Source organism: Aythya marila, assembly GCF_965140915.1.
Source record: "Aythya marila genome assembly, chromosome: 4".
Lineage (NCBI taxonomy): Eukaryota > Metazoa > Chordata > Aves > Anseriformes > Anatidae > Aythya > Aythya marila.
In genome coordinates, this window is record NC_139045.1 from 26,225,434 (window position 1) to 26,242,719 (window position 17,286).

At 35.1% G+C, this 17,286-nt stretch overlaps 1 protein-coding gene across 1 annotated transcript in view; it reads left to right on the forward strand.

Annotated features, from left to right (window-relative positions):
• The window catches only part of NEK1 (NIMA related kinase 1), a 42,876-nt gene extending 27,880 nt beyond the window's left edge, over positions 1-14,996 (forward strand). Inside the window, 12 exon segments of the mRNA XM_082759688.1 lie at positions 111-176; positions 264-498; positions 1,586-1,738; positions 2,830-3,021; positions 3,566-3,680; positions 3,893-3,975; positions 4,925-5,142; positions 7,653-7,807; positions 8,975-9,186; positions 11,624-11,757; positions 12,038-12,170; positions 13,666-14,996. Of these exon segments, the coding sequence (XP_082615814.1) occupies positions 111-176; positions 264-498; positions 1,586-1,738; positions 2,830-3,021; positions 3,566-3,680; positions 3,893-3,975; positions 4,925-5,142; positions 7,653-7,807; positions 8,975-9,186; positions 11,624-11,757; positions 12,038-12,170; positions 13,666-13,679 (1,710 nt within the window). The 3' untranslated portion in view covers positions 13,680-14,996.
• The last annotated feature ends 2,290 nt before the right edge of the window (positions 14,997-17,286 follow it).

A 17,286-nucleotide genomic window follows, 5' to 3' on the forward strand; every position in this document is an offset into this window, starting at 1 on the left:
AATGAAAGCGTGTTAGAGGTGACTTTTTGCTATTATTTCTATTAATATTCTTGAGGTTACTTTTTCTGACATATTCTTCTACACTGTATTTCATGCTTCTTTCTTTAAAGGATGAGAATGTAACTGCTATCCAGGAAGCTGAAGAGGAAACAAAAAAGCCAGATCTTGCAGTGCAAGTATGTCCAATTGTGTTCAGTTTAATTTAGTTTTCTCCTTTTTAAGGAAGGTACTGTTTAAGTGATACATATTGGTCCTTATTTCAGAATAAACGGCAAATACTGAAAAGATTGAATCAAAATCTTAAAGCTCAAGAAGATGACAAAGGAACAAAAGAAAATAAAAATTTATCTGAATCAGATGGGTCCGAGGATGGTAAGGAACAGCAAGAAGATGTCCATCCACTTGTAGGAGATCGCAAAAAATGGGAATCGAAGGCATCTGAGTTGGTAGTTCCTCTAGCACAGTTATCATTGGAAGACTCTCTTTCTGGAACAGACCGTAAGCACTCAATTACCACCATGACATTAGTAAATCAGTAGTATCTGCTTTTATAAAGCAAGTACTCTTTTTTTTTTGTTGCTGCTTGTGTGTCGTGTGTCATTTGCTTCTAAAACAGGTGGTTATGTATTGCCTTGTGTAAGGAATAAGGCACAGGCTTAGTAGTTAAATGACCTGCCGATGATATAAAAAAACCTGTAATTTCAAAAAATAGTTAATGAAATGCACGCTGTGCATTTCTTTCTTCAAGTTGTCTTTGTAAATGTCTTTTAAATAGGTGTTAATCTAAAGGATAAAAACTTTTAAAACATATGCAAGTTTCTTATTCTATTTACAAATCCTTTTATGTTTTCAGTAGAACAATAAAAACTGAGGGTTATTCTTTTAATCAAGCCTGTCTTTCAGATTTCCTATCTGCTTTCTCTGATATTTCAGGTGGAAGACCTTTTTCTTAGTTTCAGTGTGTCTTACCAAGGCTGTTTCACAACATAGAAATAAATGATCACTGAAAGACTTGCTTCATAGCACAGTAGTTTTACATGGTTAGGATGTTCGAAGATCAGGAAACTTCATTCTTTTGTTCTACTTCTTTGTTGCCACTTTGTATTCTCTGTTCTCCTCAAGGAGAAATAACAGAAACAAATGTCAAAATAGAGCAGGAGAAGGCTTTCTAGTTTCTCTTACATATGAGCAAGTTTGTAGAAGTAGAGGTGAACTTTTCTATCATGCCAGTTTTAAAAAAATCTCAGCCATATTTTCTTCTAGAGTACCTGAATTGCTGAAAAGACCTCCTGCTTTTGTTCTTAAGTTGACGATGTCAATTGTCATTTAATAACTTCTGTTCCTAAGATGAATTGTCAGAAGAGGAACTCTAGACTTTTGACCACAGTCTTTAGGCTCTATGACTTGGGGAGAGATGGCATAAGTCTGGCGTGGTTGTTTTTAGCTTTGTGGAGGTTCTTTGTCTATAGAAAGTATAAACAATTATAGTACATTTATAGTATAACTACTATAATATAAGTAAAGTATTTGATCATACTCAGAGTGAACAAAAGTTTCTAACATGTTCTTGTTTCTGTCCTGACAGGGCAAACTATGGGGGAAGTAATTAAACTAGATTTTGGTGAACCCCACAGGAAAGTCTGGGGCAAAAGCCCTACTGATTCAGTCCTGAAAATTCTAGGAGAAGCAGAGTTGCAGCTGCAAACTGAATTACTGGAAGAACTAGATATAACAAATGGTAAGCACGGACAGTAACTATATGCACTGCAAGGGCAGGAAGTGCCAGCTTGCCAGTTTGTCTAGTGAGAATAATTTTGAAGTGATTGATGCACATTCTGTCCTTACTCTTTCTTTTTTCTTCTGTGTGTTGCCTCAGTTCTGAATGTTTATGAATGTTCCGCATGTCAGCACAGGCTCAATACCAAAAGATACCAAAAAATTTCAAACCCACTCGAGTAATAAGAAATTAAGGTGGATGTGTTGAAATGTCTTGGACTTTGCTTGTTAATATTAACAGTTTTTTTTAAAGGGATGTTGTGAACTGAATATTGAATTGCATAGCTCCCGTAGCTTTCTTGTTAGCATGTGACTTAGCATACTAGTGGAATTTCCTTCTGGACAAGTACTTGTTGTCCTTAATGCAAATTATGTTGCTTCTTTATCTTCCTTGTCTTTCTGGTGAACAACTTTCATACCTGTTCTTTTGCTATTGCCCCTTTTGTCTATTCTCTTTTTTGTCTATTTCTCTTTTCTTTTTGCTTTATAAGTGCTAGATGCAAGAAGCTTTTACAGCTTTAGTATATTTTTGCCTTCATCAAGACAAAATACTAGTTTCTTTTATTAGAAATGGATGGTGGTACTTCTCTAAAGAAATCTAAGGCTCAGTTACATTTGTTACATATGTATTAATAATATTTACAGCTGTTAGCCAAACCCATAGGCTATTGTACCTTTTCACCTCATGATTTAAACCAGTAAAACCATTTATAACATAGTGATAACCATTGTATACCTTGAAAACTTTCGTTAAAATTTAGTTTAATCTTGAAAATACCAGAGAACAGTACAATTTCATATTTATTCCAATAAATATAAAAGTAATAATTATAAAGTAGCAAGTACACCTGCTGTTATGGGAGGGGGAGAATTCTGTTTTTTATATTTCTGTTTTCCTTGTTCCTTCTTCATAATAAAAGCATGCAAACTTTTCTACTGTGTAGACGTTATGTTTTAAAACCCAAGATTCTCAACTTACCTTGTAGTCACGTTGTAGTTTATTACTGAATTGTGTCAAAGCACTGTTTAAACGACAGACTAATTTTGTTTTAGATACTGCAGAAGTTGTTGAAGAAGATCATCACTCCTTAATTGTAAAACAGGATAAGGAAGAGAAAGCTTTTCCTACTGTTGGACCTCAGTCTTCAGTGCCAGTTGGTATCTCACAGAACAAAGTGACTATACCAGAAGAATCTCAAAGAGCTGGAGCTACCCAGGTGCAGAGCAAACCTATTATGCTGGATGGTAAGTCATTTAATTAGCAATTCTAATGACAATCTGTTTTCCAATTCAATGAGGAATGTATACTGTAGGCTTGTATATCTACCCATAGACAAAGCTCAAATTGTTATAACGCCTTTTAGGTAGGACCAGGTATTTTCTATGCCTGTGTAGTAATTTGATTCATCGACATATTTTGTTAACTTCCAAAAACTTACATGCTTTTAGAGAACTCTCTGAAGAAGTGGAATTCTAAAGAGCTTCAGTTCCTTTTTGTTTCTGCACACCAGTTGTGCTGGGATCTTTTCCCCTGTATGATATCAGCACCCTGAAGACTTATGGAGGAAAGTTGCTGAGATTTTTAGAAAACAGTTCCTTGGAGCTTGAAGGTAGTCTTCTTGTATCAGAGCCAAACTTTAGCTCTGGAGCTACAAAATTTCAGTAGTTTCTGCAAAACACAGAAAGATTTAACATCAAGGATTTTAATGTAATCTTAAAACATGTAGTCTCTCCTTTCTTTTTGTTTGGGGTTCATTTTTAATGAGGTGTATGACTTCATTAATTTTAGAGCCTGATGATCTGGAAGCAGAGATGTTGGAAGAAACAGAAGAAAATAAAAAGCAACAGAGCAAGGAATTTCCCATTACTGTTAATGAAGTGTGGGTAAAAGAAAAAGAGGATAAGTGAGTTATTCTTTTGATCCCTCTCTTGAGTTCAAACAACTAATTTTAACTGAGGAGGATTTTGATACTTTGGTTACAATGTTAAGCTTAGCTAAAGCTTCATTGCTTGCCTACCACCTTAGTTTTACTGCTCTTGGTGGGTGAGGGTCTTGTCAGTAGACTAATGACTATTATAAATGGTATTTTCCTTGGGTGTTGTATTTTTTTAATAGGGCACAACATGACAGAAGAAGTGAGGCAACTTCTGAGAAAGTAGCGCTTGACAAGATGCAACCACAAAAAGAAGCTCCAGAAGGTCAGTCAAAATCTCTTGTTTTGTAACTGGTGGTACAGAGCACTGGAGCCATCCCTTCTCACTTCTTCACTAGCCCTAAAAGAGCAGGCTTTATATTTTCATTTTCCTTTTCGGTTCATACTTCTGTAAGATAGATTTCTGATGGATTAGGAAGATGAATTATGTGTGTTATATTTGCCACTTCCAAAGAAAATATGTAGCGACAAAGCTACATTGTGTATACACAGGGAAATAGCCCATGCTTTGATAGTTACAAGTGAATATCAGGTTTCTGAATGTTACGACCTTTTATAATGACTATTTGAAGTGTTACGAAATCTGGTAAAGTGCTGCTTTGCTTATAGACATACCTAATGTTGAAATGCAGCTTGGATATTTCAAAGATATTTTAAACAAGTGCTAGTAATGACTTTTTAATCCTTATTGCATAAAATTGCTTGCTCTTAGAGGTCCTTAAACTAATTACAGGGGATTTACATATTTTTATAGCAGAATAGAAAATATATCTGCAATACTTGGAATTATCATTGGTTATACTATTCCATCGATTTACTGGTGCATTAAGAAAACTCTACATTTTTTCCAGTGTCAGAGCACATTATATTGGGATAATTTTGAAGAAATCTAGTGTAAGGGAAGAAGCAACAGATGATAATGGATGAAGCCATAATTTTAGGCACAGATTGGATAATGATAAACAAGAAGGCATGAGAATAGAATACACAATAGCTGAGGGATGTATATTCTCAATGATAAATGGGAGAATGTCACATTATGATGCATTTACTAAAATAATCTAAACAGATTTTCATACTCATAGAGTGTGATCTATTTTCTCCTTTAAACATGCAACAGAAATTAGTTTTTCTCAGTTTAGTTACTTTTTGCTTAAAAGCTTGTGGTTTTAAATCAATTTAAATTTGTATTCGACTTTTGTGTACCACATCAGAAACTTGTTCCAGTGACTCACTGCAGCCTGAACCATTATTCCAGAGGGTAATGCAGTCCCCAGCTGTACCAACAGCCTCACCGGTTCTGTCAGCTCAGTCTTCACAGGAAGAGCCTTTTGTGCCTCGTTCACGTTCCATATCACCAGCAAAAAATAAAGGCAAAAGTTCATTGTTGATTGGACTTTCTACAGGGCTGTTTGATGCAAACAACCCAAAGGCAAGTAAAAAAAAAAAAAAAAAAAAAAAAAAAAAAAAAAAAAAAAAGAATACCTTTATTTCTATAGTAATGTTTGCTTTTCTGATTTTCTTATTGAGGCTTCACAAGGCTAGAGCAGATGGCGTAACAGTTTAAGCAGATGTTTGTATTTGTCTAATCACGTCTGCCATGCAATATGACTGCACTGTGCTCATTATATGAGCCAGACTCACACTGCATTATGAGTCTCTGGTTTCAGTCTTCAGAATTCTTTGTCCAAAGTGTTTATGAAGGAATGCCACCATTTTTCTAATACAACTGAGACAGTTCTTGAGGAAAATTGCTAACCTATACCTTCTTTCTCCCCTTTGCGCAATTTTGCAAACTTAGTACTACTTTGCCATCACATACCTAAGTGCTGAACAGAGCAGCAAAGGCATTTCATCATTTCTGGCAACAGGGTTACACAGTTTGTAAAATGAACATTGGATGGTGGAATGTGATTATAAAATGAATTAAAAGTATTTTAAAAATTGTTGTGGAACTACTAGATGAAACAGACTTCCAGGACTATGTGCAATACTTGCCAAGGTTCCGAAGTGCCAAGTGTAAAATAGAAGAGGTGCTTTTTGCAGAAACATGAGTGACAGTTCTCTGGAAATTTCCACACCTGCATTGTGTTCAGACAATACAAAGTAAAGGATCTTCCAGTTGTTGGAATGCCAGATAAATAAGAGTGCTGCTTTTGATTCACATTATTGTGAGTGCATGAACAGAAGTTCCACTACTTGATTAATCGAATATTGAAAAACACCTATTTGTTGATGAATTGCTGGGAATTGTATCAGGGACAGTGGTATTTGCATCTTTAGAAAAATAAAGTTTCTTGACAAGCTACAAAGAGATGGTTTTCACAGATTTATATATTCACGTATATGGGTTTATGACTCCTACTGTGATTCCTCAAGAGTTAGTCTGTCACTAAAATCCCTAGTTTATGAAACAGTATATGTGGCAGTTAGATAATACAGAAAAGTGAACTTCTCAGTAGGTGCAGAACGAACAGTCTTTGTACCCTTATCAAACTTAGAGAGTAGTGGATATGCTTTATAATGAAGCTCTTCAGTGTATCATTATGACCCATCTTGGGATGTCATGTTACTGCATATTTAGCATGTGTTTTGGCCATAAGTGTTTGTCAGAATTGTTAATGCAATACCAGATGAGCTCTACATAATAGCAGAGAATTTGGAGAAAAGCAGCAGATGTTTTTCTATTATTGCTGCAGTAGATTTGCCTAAAACAACATAGAGTAATAAATTCCCTTTTCTCATTTGACTGCAACAAGAGGAAGTTCAGAACTTCTTTGCGATGACTGTAAATGTAACTTTTAGGAATTCCCCAACCTGCTGCAGGTCATCCTCAAATGCTAATAAAACCTTTAGCGGGGTGCAGGGCAGATAGCTTGCAGACCCGCCTACAGCGAGGACACTAACTCTAACTCTAACAGTGTAGGTTAATAGGAAAAGAGGCATTTTCAAAATACCTGGAAGCTTTCAAATGATGGGGCAAATTCAGTCTTCTAATTGTTCCTTCCCTTTGGCAGCTGTGGTCAAAAAGAGTGGTAACTCTTGTGATGTCAATAATATTCTGGCATGTGCTGACAGAGGTTTGATCTTAGATCATCTGTATTACTACTCTGAGTAGGTATAAATTGCAGCAGAGAACAGTGCTGAGGAAGTAATTTAGAGCTTTTTACTAGCAGCAAATACTGAACGTGGATGTATTCAGAGCTATAGTGAAGGAAGGTAAAGCTTATTGGCAAAACTTCTTAGTGCAGATTAGATCTAGGTTCTTTTTATTACAGTGGTGAATATTTAGTATTCTTTTGGGGTTCTTAGACTTCTTAATAGAGATGGGTAGATCAATGAGCAAACAAGGTGCCTTTGTTTCAATGTTGCTTTGAACATATTTCCCCTGCAACAAATTAGTGTTTTAAACTTGCTTCTTAATACTATGGAACTGCCTTGAAATATGCCACAAAGAAAACTGTCTGTTTTCAGTGACCAACCTTGAGAAATACTAACTGTATTTTTAAAAAATACTCCTTTTGTCAGCTACTCACAATGATTCTAAGCAGTGTTTTAAGTGGTCGCTTACAACTTAAATATGCTAATTGCATATATATTTTTTACTACCACGTTCCTTTTCTTTAAACAGTCTTCAAGATAATGAAAAAAATTGCAGAAAAACAGAATCTATATGTCAGTTTATGTTCCTTAAACATTTCAGTCACTGTAACGGGTAAAGGTAGCAGGAATAATTTCCATTTAGCTGACAGGCAAAATTCAAGATGTCAAGCTTTCAATGGGTACAAGCATCTGTGCTGGACACATCTTTATTTTTAAATTGACTCTGATTTCTCATCCTTTTTCATTTCAGATTTTAAAGCAACTTGTAACCTCAGACTGTTTTTTTTTGTTTGTTCGTTTTATGGTAACTAAACACGATGCTTTCTTTTACCTTTGCAGATGTTGAGAACGTGTTCGCTTCCAGATCTTTACAAACTGTACAGAACGTTAGTTGATGTTCCCAGTGTAGCAGATGTACAGCATCAACATAATCTCGAAATAGATGATACAGAAGATGAACAAGCCAAAGAAGGACCCTCTGATTCTGAGGATAAGTGAGTGTAATGTGCTTATCAAGTATTTCAAGAAGCACCTTATATCAAGAATATTTTCGGTTAGACATTATTATACACTATACACCAGAATGGAATTTTAAGCCAAATCTTAAAAATCCTGTATTGCAAGTTTGTTTTGAATCACCATTCGCTCTCAGTTTTGTTCAGAGAACTGTGAGGCTAATGGTTTGTCCTGTTAATTCTTGTTTTTCCTGCTTCTTCTTGCATTCCCCTGAAAATGATCAAAGCTGATGGCTACCGCTCTTATAGAAATCATAATTTCTTTAATCTATCTTTTATGTTCTGGGAATCTCTGCATATCTCTTTTTCTTGCTGTTGTATTAGGATGTCCTTAAATTCCCCCAAATTCTTCCAGAGGCCTCAAAATCTGACCCTAAGGTCTTGACTATTACTTGATGCTTGGATAATTTGCAGAGATTAAAATCTGTTCTATCTTTTCTGATGAGGTATAGATCTATTTTTGCTCCAGACATCTTAATCTCTGTTCTAGTTCTCATTTCTTTGCAGCACTTCCTTATAGTGTGTAAATATTGGTTCACATCCAGGTACTCTAAAACCAAGCTGTTATTTGTCCTTTGTTTCCTCATCCTAATTTTTCTTCATTTGTTCAATGTGATTTAAACAAGACAATACCATTATCTTTCCTGTTGCTACAAATTAAGCTTATGTGTCCTTATATCAGAACCATGCCTGGTTGCTTTTTCAGTTGTGTTTTTAAGTGTAACACTTAGGAGAATATTTGGCTACTTCTGTTCAAGGGATTAACAGTTACAATCAGTTTCATGCTGTTTTAGAACTGGATACTTGAAACTTTTTAAGGCTAGGGGTATGATATATAACTTGTACCTATGTATCAGCAGCGTTACTACAAAAATTACTTCTGTTTTGACCATATAATCCTCATTTACATTCCTGTGCTACTCCTTTGCTACTCTGTTGGACTGAGGACATAAAGACCTACAGGAAGTGCTGATTTCCTTCATTAGGCTACTGCCCATAGGAAAAGAATTAGCCTTGTATATGCAAATGCTTGTCTTTTTTTTTCTATGCTGGCTTTCCAGTTTGTTGGCTTAACAGAAGAAAACTCTTGCTACAGAGTTTGTGTGGTAAAGTATTACTGATGTAATCTTTGTCACTTTCTTGTAGCATGTCTGGGGAGGCAGATACAGATCTGCAGGAACTCCGGGCCTCAATGGAGCAATTACTTAGGGAGCAGCCTAGTGAGGAATTAAGTGAAGAGGAAGAGTCTACTTTAAAGGCCAATGTCATCCAATGCATAACAAATGGTACAGAGCTGGATGAAGGAGATGAAAATAACCCCAGCAGCGAAAGTGCACTTAATGAAGAGTGGCAGTCAGGTATAATTTCTGTAATACCTGCTTTATAAGCTATTTATTGATATTAAGAAGACAAACACAGAAGACGTTTTTTGGATTTTTATACTTATAATGAAATAAAGCTCTAATTAATAGCTTATATACAGGAGTTTAAAAAAAACAGACAATGTATAGATTTTTCTGAATGTTAAGGTCAACATCTAACCAAGGTTCATGCTGCAGATTAAATGGTGAGTCTTTGTTAGGCACTGATCATAAATCATTTTTTCACTACTTGCTTAAAACTTGTCTTCAATGAAGATCAAAGACTTTCTGCACATCCTGTTTTTTGAATAATTCATGACTGCAATGTAAGAGTGAAAAAGAAAGAGCAACTGACATGACTGGATTATCTGGGATCCAGTTTACAATTAAGTAATTTAACAGGGAGTCAAAAGGAACGTGAAATTATTAACCTTGTCCTCAGCCTGAAATAGCTATTAATGCAATTAAACTAAAGAGAGAAAACCTTATCACTGCTTGTAGTGGTCTGCATTAGCAATACACAAAGGCGTACTGAAATTTCTGTTCTGTTTTTTAAATTCTGGTTGAAGTTTAAGTATTTTAGTACTGCTTTAAAATAAGGTGCATTTAGAAATACAGGTATAAAAAGAGGTATAAAGCCAATAATTAATCTAAGCCATAGCTTGTGTCATTTTGGTTTATTAACAACAACATTCAAACAGAAAATCTATGAATATTCCTGTAAGGTATTATCTATATAATACATTTTAGGAAGTACTTCAAAATAAAATGAATTTAGTTAATACCATTTTCCTTCATTTTTGAGAATGTTGATATTATACAGTGGTAAAATACAATGCCATCTGTTTTGTGTTGGTGGTTGTTGTCACAGGTGTTATTAACGGTATTTGGTGTCAGTGTCCCAACTTCTAGATTCATGATATTTCACAAGAATTGCAGGTGGCTTTATTGGGGGGGAAAGAACTTCAGAACTTCAAGGGACCGGACAGAACTTGAAATCAAATCTGGTCAAGATCCTTAAGTTAAATACAGTATTAGAAATCAGTTAATAGGTTTTGAACTCACACACAAATTTTCCTTTTGGTTTCAATAATAATTTGTTATTGATGCGATTATTCATACTTGAATTAGGGATACAGTTTGGTCAGGATTATCGTTTTCTCTAGTCACAATCAGGAGTTTAAAGTGGTAGCTTTAACTGAGCTAAGAAGTCTGTGACCTGCCAGGTAATACTGTGTTACTAGTTTGTTTGTTGGGTTTGTTATTTTTAGTAAAGATTTGATAATGTAAGCTCCAATATCTAAAAAGTTGACTTTTTACTCCTATGTAGATATATTCTGTCATAATTTAAGTGTTTATTGAGGACATATTTTTCTTGGGCAAAAGCAATTTGCATTTTATAACATATTTGCTAATAGGATTCTATATAGGGATTCTACTTTGTGTCTTTAAGTAGATCTCATTTTCTTAAACTTACCTGGTATTTGACTCCTATAAACCTATTTGCAAGCATTACTTTCTTTCTGTAATGTGTACACAAAATCATCTTGATTTTTCTCTTACATCTTACTGCACAAATTGGCATACTGAATTTGCTACACAAAGGAGATGCGCTCATTCATAGACAAATGAAGAAAGAACTTCGTAGCTAAATTAATGCTGTGCTTTCTAGACTTGCTTCACTGAACGAGATGCACATCAGTGCAGAAATTAAATAACTGATTCTTAATACACACACCCGTATTTTCTGGTAGAAGACATCTGCTTTCTTAAGGAGCTCCTAGAGTGGGACAGGACAGCCACTGAACCATACCTACATCAGTTCCACCCCAAAAATGGTTATATGGAATGGTTATATGGAATTTCAACATTGTTTTGGTAAATAAAAACCTGCTTTGAGGCCACTACCTTGTTTCATTCAGTATGAATACCCTTATGACTAACCACCTGTTGTGGTTTAACCCCAGTAGGCAGCTCAGCACCACAGAGCTGCTCACTCACTACCCCTCCCGTGCGGAGGACAGGGGTGAGAATTAGAAAGGTAAAAGTGCAAGAACCCATGGCTTGAGATACAAGACATTTTGCTATGTAAAGCAAAAGCTCCACGCACCATACCAGCTACAACGAACAAAATTAACTCTATCCCAGTCAAAACCAGGACACCACCAGTGGAGTTTTAGAGGAGCTGGCTAGATGCTTCCCACTTGGGATTCAGTATTTATTGGCTGTCAAGACATGGACTGTCCCAATTTCATTACAGTTTTTTCAGAACATCTGCCCTCCGTCATTTAGTGCTCCTGAGCTTAGCAGCTTTATTAGATTTAGTGGTTGTGTGGATGTCAAAGTTAGACAACAACATGAAGACTGAAGGAAAATTGAATTTACTGGTGTTGGTGGTCTTTTTAACTGCCTTTCTTTTTTTCTTTCTTTACAGATAACAGTGATGGAGAAATTGCCAGTGAATGTGAAGAATGTGATAGTGTATTCAGCCATTTGGAAGAACTGAGATATAACCTGGAGCAGGAAATAGGCTTGGAGAAATTCATTGAAGTTTATGATAAAATAAAGGTTTGTGGAATAAGCTGAAGTGGAAAATGGTTTAGGAAACAAGATAAATATATCTAGAGCTGTGCCAGTAACTAATTGCACTGTGTGACTAAAATTAATGCTTATTTCTTTTAGTCTTTTATTCTGTTTCAACGTACTAAAATATTAACATAGAAAATTCCATGCTTGTGGATTAAAGAGGAAAGCTTTGGATTTAACAATAGACTGCATTTAATAAGTTTGAACTATTTAATTGTAAACCCATTTTAAGCTTGGCCCTATGGATTGTCCTTTCTCCCAGGCTATACATGAAGATGAAGATGAAAATATTGATACGTGTTCAACCATAGTTCAAACTATTTTGGGAAATGAACACAAACACCTGTATGCCAAAATACTTCACCTAGTCATGGCAGATGGAGCCTACCAGGAAGGTAATCTCACTGTATCCTGGCCACTATGGGTTGTCTTATGTTTGTTCTTGGTTATGTACAAAGGTTATAATATACTTTTAAAACATGTACCTGCTTTGTTATACTGATCAGCTGAGTTGATTTCAAAAAAAATAAATATCCACAAAACACATTTTATTTCTGCAACAAAATGCAATGCAAACTTTGATCAAGCGTGCTGACTACTCTGATTTAACATTATGTTAATGTACAGTAAACTGCACTAATAGATGACTTGTGGGAGTATAATTATTTAATTTCTGTAGAACAGTTAAGCAGGTTGGGAAGATGCAAGCCTAGAATAAAATTTTCAGAATTAAAAATGATTTTGTTTAGGAATTAGCTAAAGTTGTTAGCTAAAATATTTTTCTTTCCAAAGCTACTTTTAATGAGTTTCAGTGTTGAACCAGGATCAATAATTTTCAGAAAAGAAAACTTCACGTGATTCTTTATTCTATAATTGTAATTTTCCAGAAGAAACTGGTGTGGAGATATGATCCATCTTAGTTTTCAAGTGGCTCAGTAATGCATGAAGAGAATTTATCTTTGCTAGGAGCCCCCCTAGGTTAGAACAGATTGCATCTTTTAATTTCTCTTGCAAGTATGTTGCAATATCAAGTGAATAAAGGGTCAAATAATTATAGCTTCCTTAGGTTTTTATATAGAAAAGCTTAGGGAAAAAAAGTCTTAAAAACTAATTTTAAAAACACAATCATTAAAACCATATATATTTCTAGAATAAATTACTGTTTATATATTCCCAGCTTTTCTTTGCTACTGATACAGAACTGTTCAGCCAGAATAACCAGTACCATGTTGTTTTACTCCTGCATTATAGAAGAATGACAGAAAATGGTCTGGAAAATATATTTTTCAAACACAATTGCTTATTTCACTGTAAAGATAAATTGTAGTAAGTTTTTTTTTAATCAACCATCCAGAGGACTGACAATAGAGAACAGGAAGAAAACAGTAACTAGAGTGTTACCAATTTCTTTTCCTTGCCATTTTGCCCTTTAAGGATATTTTAAAGGTAGTACTAAAAGGCTTAAGTGACAATTTTCTGAAAATGTTGGCATATAAATTGTAAGCTGCGGTCTGAGTGAATCCTATTAAAATGAGCTGACTTTCATCTTGTGAAATGTTGATTAATAAGCAGTTATTTTTAAGAGCTTTGGTTCTAATTCTGTATTTTACAAATCTGTAATAGCATATGAAAATGTAAAGAAAAAGTAATTCTACACTTCAGTTATTTAAAGAAAATAACTATGCTAATAAAGGTGAATAGAGGACAAGTGACAGAAGCATGTTCAGGAGCTTCTATCTCAGAAGTTTTATACTCTTCAAGTTCTTTTACACATTTTTTTTCTAATTCGTTTTGTAACTCCAGGTTGTGTGGTGTTTTTTTTTTTTTTTTCTGTTTTTCTCTTCTGTGTCCTTTTTACCCTGTCTTCTCCCTGTCTTGTGATTTTTGCAGATAATGATGAATAAACCTGACTCAGGAATTCCCTTAGTGCTGTCTTACATATCAGTGTTTTGAAGTCTGCACAGTGGAATAACAAACAGTAGCAGAAAATGTAACATGGGGCAGGAGAAAGAAGAACTGAAAAAAAAGAATGGTGACTGTATGGAACAGAGGAAAAACATGCCTTTTAAACTGAGATATTCATACACTTCTCTTGTGTGTACTTGCATATGTGTTCATTGCTCAGAATTTAAAAACCATTACACTATAATCTCACAAATTCAAAAAGAAATAAGGAGCTGAATAAATGTAGATGTTCTGATACAAAACTGAGACTTAGAATGTAAACCAGAGTTTTTGCCATATCAACAGTTGGCTGGTAGGGTTAAACAATTGGAAGAATTACTGGGTTCTGGAAGTACCAGGTCTAGCTGTTAACTTACATAGTTAAAGTAGCCCTTCTTTACACATACATAAAGAAATCATTCATTTTTATTGACCCTTGTGGTTGTATTTTAGTAACATCTTAATCTACCGGTCCAATTTGAGTACTTTGCTTTTATCTTAATAAAATGTATTTTGAAGGCATCTGTCACTTTTTAACCAGTGTCATCTGAAATATCTTAATGGTGTTTCTAAATCAAGGCAGACTGGTATTTCAGTCACTGAAGTGCTTGGATTTTTTTATTTTTTTGAGACTGTAAAATTAATTTGGAGCTAGAAGACTTTTCTGGTATTTTTCTTCTTCCTCAAAACCCCAGCTATTTAGTTCATTAAATTTTGCAATCAGGTCAATGATAACATAGCACAGTGTTGAAAGGGGTGGTTTTTCTCTTGTTTGTTTTTAAATTCTTACTGTCACTCTTACTTTCATGGCCCCTTCAGCCAGGGGTGGTGGTACAAAATATTACAGGCACAAATGCTATGTAATACTTGTCATCTTTTGGCTCACGTTTCATAGCTCGATGTCTACCACCCCTGAAATTATGAAAATGAAAATAATTCTGACCCACATTTCTTGTTTCTCCTGTCAACGCAGTACTGTATAGGGCCAACACTAGCTGTGTTGTTGTTTTCAAATTATTTGTGGAAAAGCTTCATTGGCTTATCCATACAACAAGTCGCCTGTTACAAATCAGATGAACTGTCAAACTTCCAACTGCCCTATTGAAGAAAAAAATTATTTTTTTTTCAGCTGCTGTAAAATACACCAGTCACAATCTAAAACTGTCAACTTTTCCACAAAGAGCAATCAAGTATATACATTATTTAGAACTGTTAAAATATGTACATGTTTTTTGTATAATTGTTTTATGGTGTTATGATTATTAAAGTTTTGCCCACTGAAAAAATTTGTTTGTTTTTTTTTTTTTAAATGTGTCCAATTCTTGAATGTAGACAAGATTATTCTATTTCAGCTGTATCATGGGAACCTACAATAAGAACTTTGAAAATACTTAATTACCTTTAACGTATAGGGGTTTTTTTATATATATATATATAAGCAGCTGATGCTTTGTCTGATGAGAAACATGATCATTGCTGGAAACAGTGCTGGTTCTGTCCTATATTGTTTGTCTTCTTTTTCCTTCCCTTTTTTCCACCCCCCTTTTTTCATTTGTCTTTGAATAGATTATCCAGAGTGCAATAATCCTCAGGAGCCACTTATTATAGTGACATTTAGCAAATACACTCTTTAGATTTTATAAAGAATGCATTATTTTCCTTTTTCTGTTTTGCTTCACCTTTTGGGGGAGGGAAGACCAAACCCCTTAAATTTCAAAGAATAGAGATTAGCCTTTTAGAAGTGTGGTATATTTCATTATGCTTCTGCTCTACAGTTGTGAATTCTCTCAAAGAAATACAATCTTATTGAAGGTAAGGGTTGGAGTTTGTTTTAATTCCCTTTAAATGTAAATCACGTTATTGTTGACATTTTTTATGCAGACTGCTGGCTTGCTTTTGGTAAGAAATACGGACATAATCTGCAGACTTCAAGCTTCATAGACATAGAGCTTTTTATCAATTAATGATTTGAAAAATACGCATAGATTGTGCACAGCTTTTCAAGGAGAATAATCTTCAAACCTGCCAACCAATACTGAATATCCTTGAATATCCCCCAAGACCTCATTTTCAATTGACGCAGTAAATAAGTTTGTCTGCCAAAGTAATGCTTTTAGCTGAAATTTTAAAGCCCTATTTAACACATTGTAACAGCTTTGCCTGGAAAGCTGCAAGGTGAGCTGGTGCTTGATGGTGATGAGGTCCTGAAGTTGGTAGAGGGTAAATCAGAATCAGTGTGGAAACAATCTTACATCTAGATCCTAGAATTGACAAGTATTTCCTGGTACAATGCCATCTTCTGAAGCCTCTACACATAAACAAAGAACTTCAGTGGTTTAAAATAAACACAGTGCTGTTCACAAACTACTTACTGACAAATCAAACATACAGAGAAACAGGCAGAAAGAGGTTACTCAGCTAGGTAGAACCCTACAGATAGAGCACACCTTCACCACTTGCATCCAACATGAAATCCTTGCAAGCAGTTTCCTGGGACAAGGTAACAGCACAGTATGCCCAGCTTCCCTTAATGACTCGATGGAATTTTGAATAAAACAAAATGTGCCATTTTTAGCCCAGTTATGATCTTGTGTGTGCTTGGATATGGTGCCAATCTCCCCCTCAGCCAGAGAGCCATGTGTGCCCCCGCCTCCATTTCTAACTGACGCTTTTCTCCACTAAAAGCACCTCATCAACTCTCAAATGAAACCAGGCTCTAATTAATTTTGCTAGCAGCGATAAACCAAAGACAAACATAGAAATTTGATTTTCAATCCTTTTAAACTTCTTCCCACTCAAGGAATTGTGTGCTTTCTCAGTTTTCATTTTAACTTGTTTATTCATGAGCTGTGTAGAGTAAGATTTAGCATAAAATACAATCTGGTTGTTACCATTTCTAGAACACTTGTTTTTGCCATTTTTATCATAGCAGTTGAGCTGAAGCAATTTGCAGAATGTAAATACTGTTTTTTAAATCCATAAAGAGCTTCTTCCTTTAAATTAAATTTGTGTGTTAATGCAATATGCACTTCAAATGCCTTGCCAAGTTGATATATTTTCCAGTTGAGCTGATGAGTTCATCAGTTCAAATAGTATCAATTTGAATGCTCGGCTTGTGCAAGAGTCTTAAAAACACTTCTTCAGCAACTAAAACCTTAATTGAATTGCTTCCATAAAGACAAATTAATTTGTAGTTACTTGTGATACACATATATAGGAGTTTGGCTGCTGCTGCTAAATTGTTTGCCTTCAGCACCTGTGATCTGGTGCACTCTTCCAGGTTTTATTTCCAGGACAGTTTTAAATCAAGATGTGATTTAGCTAATTTCATTAACTTAATTTGTAACTATGTAGTTTTAAAACTTACAGAACCAAGGCTCAAAGAGATTTTTTTCACCTTAGCTGCCCGACAACCCCAGTCAGACAGATTGGACAGTGGGAAGACTCCTGCGAGGCAGCGTTTGCTAAGCCTCAGGCTGGCGGTGACAGTTGTTTCACAAGTCACCCCTGAGGTGGGACTGAATCAAATGTGAGGCTGGGGTGGTGCATGACTCACTTTTGCTTGGC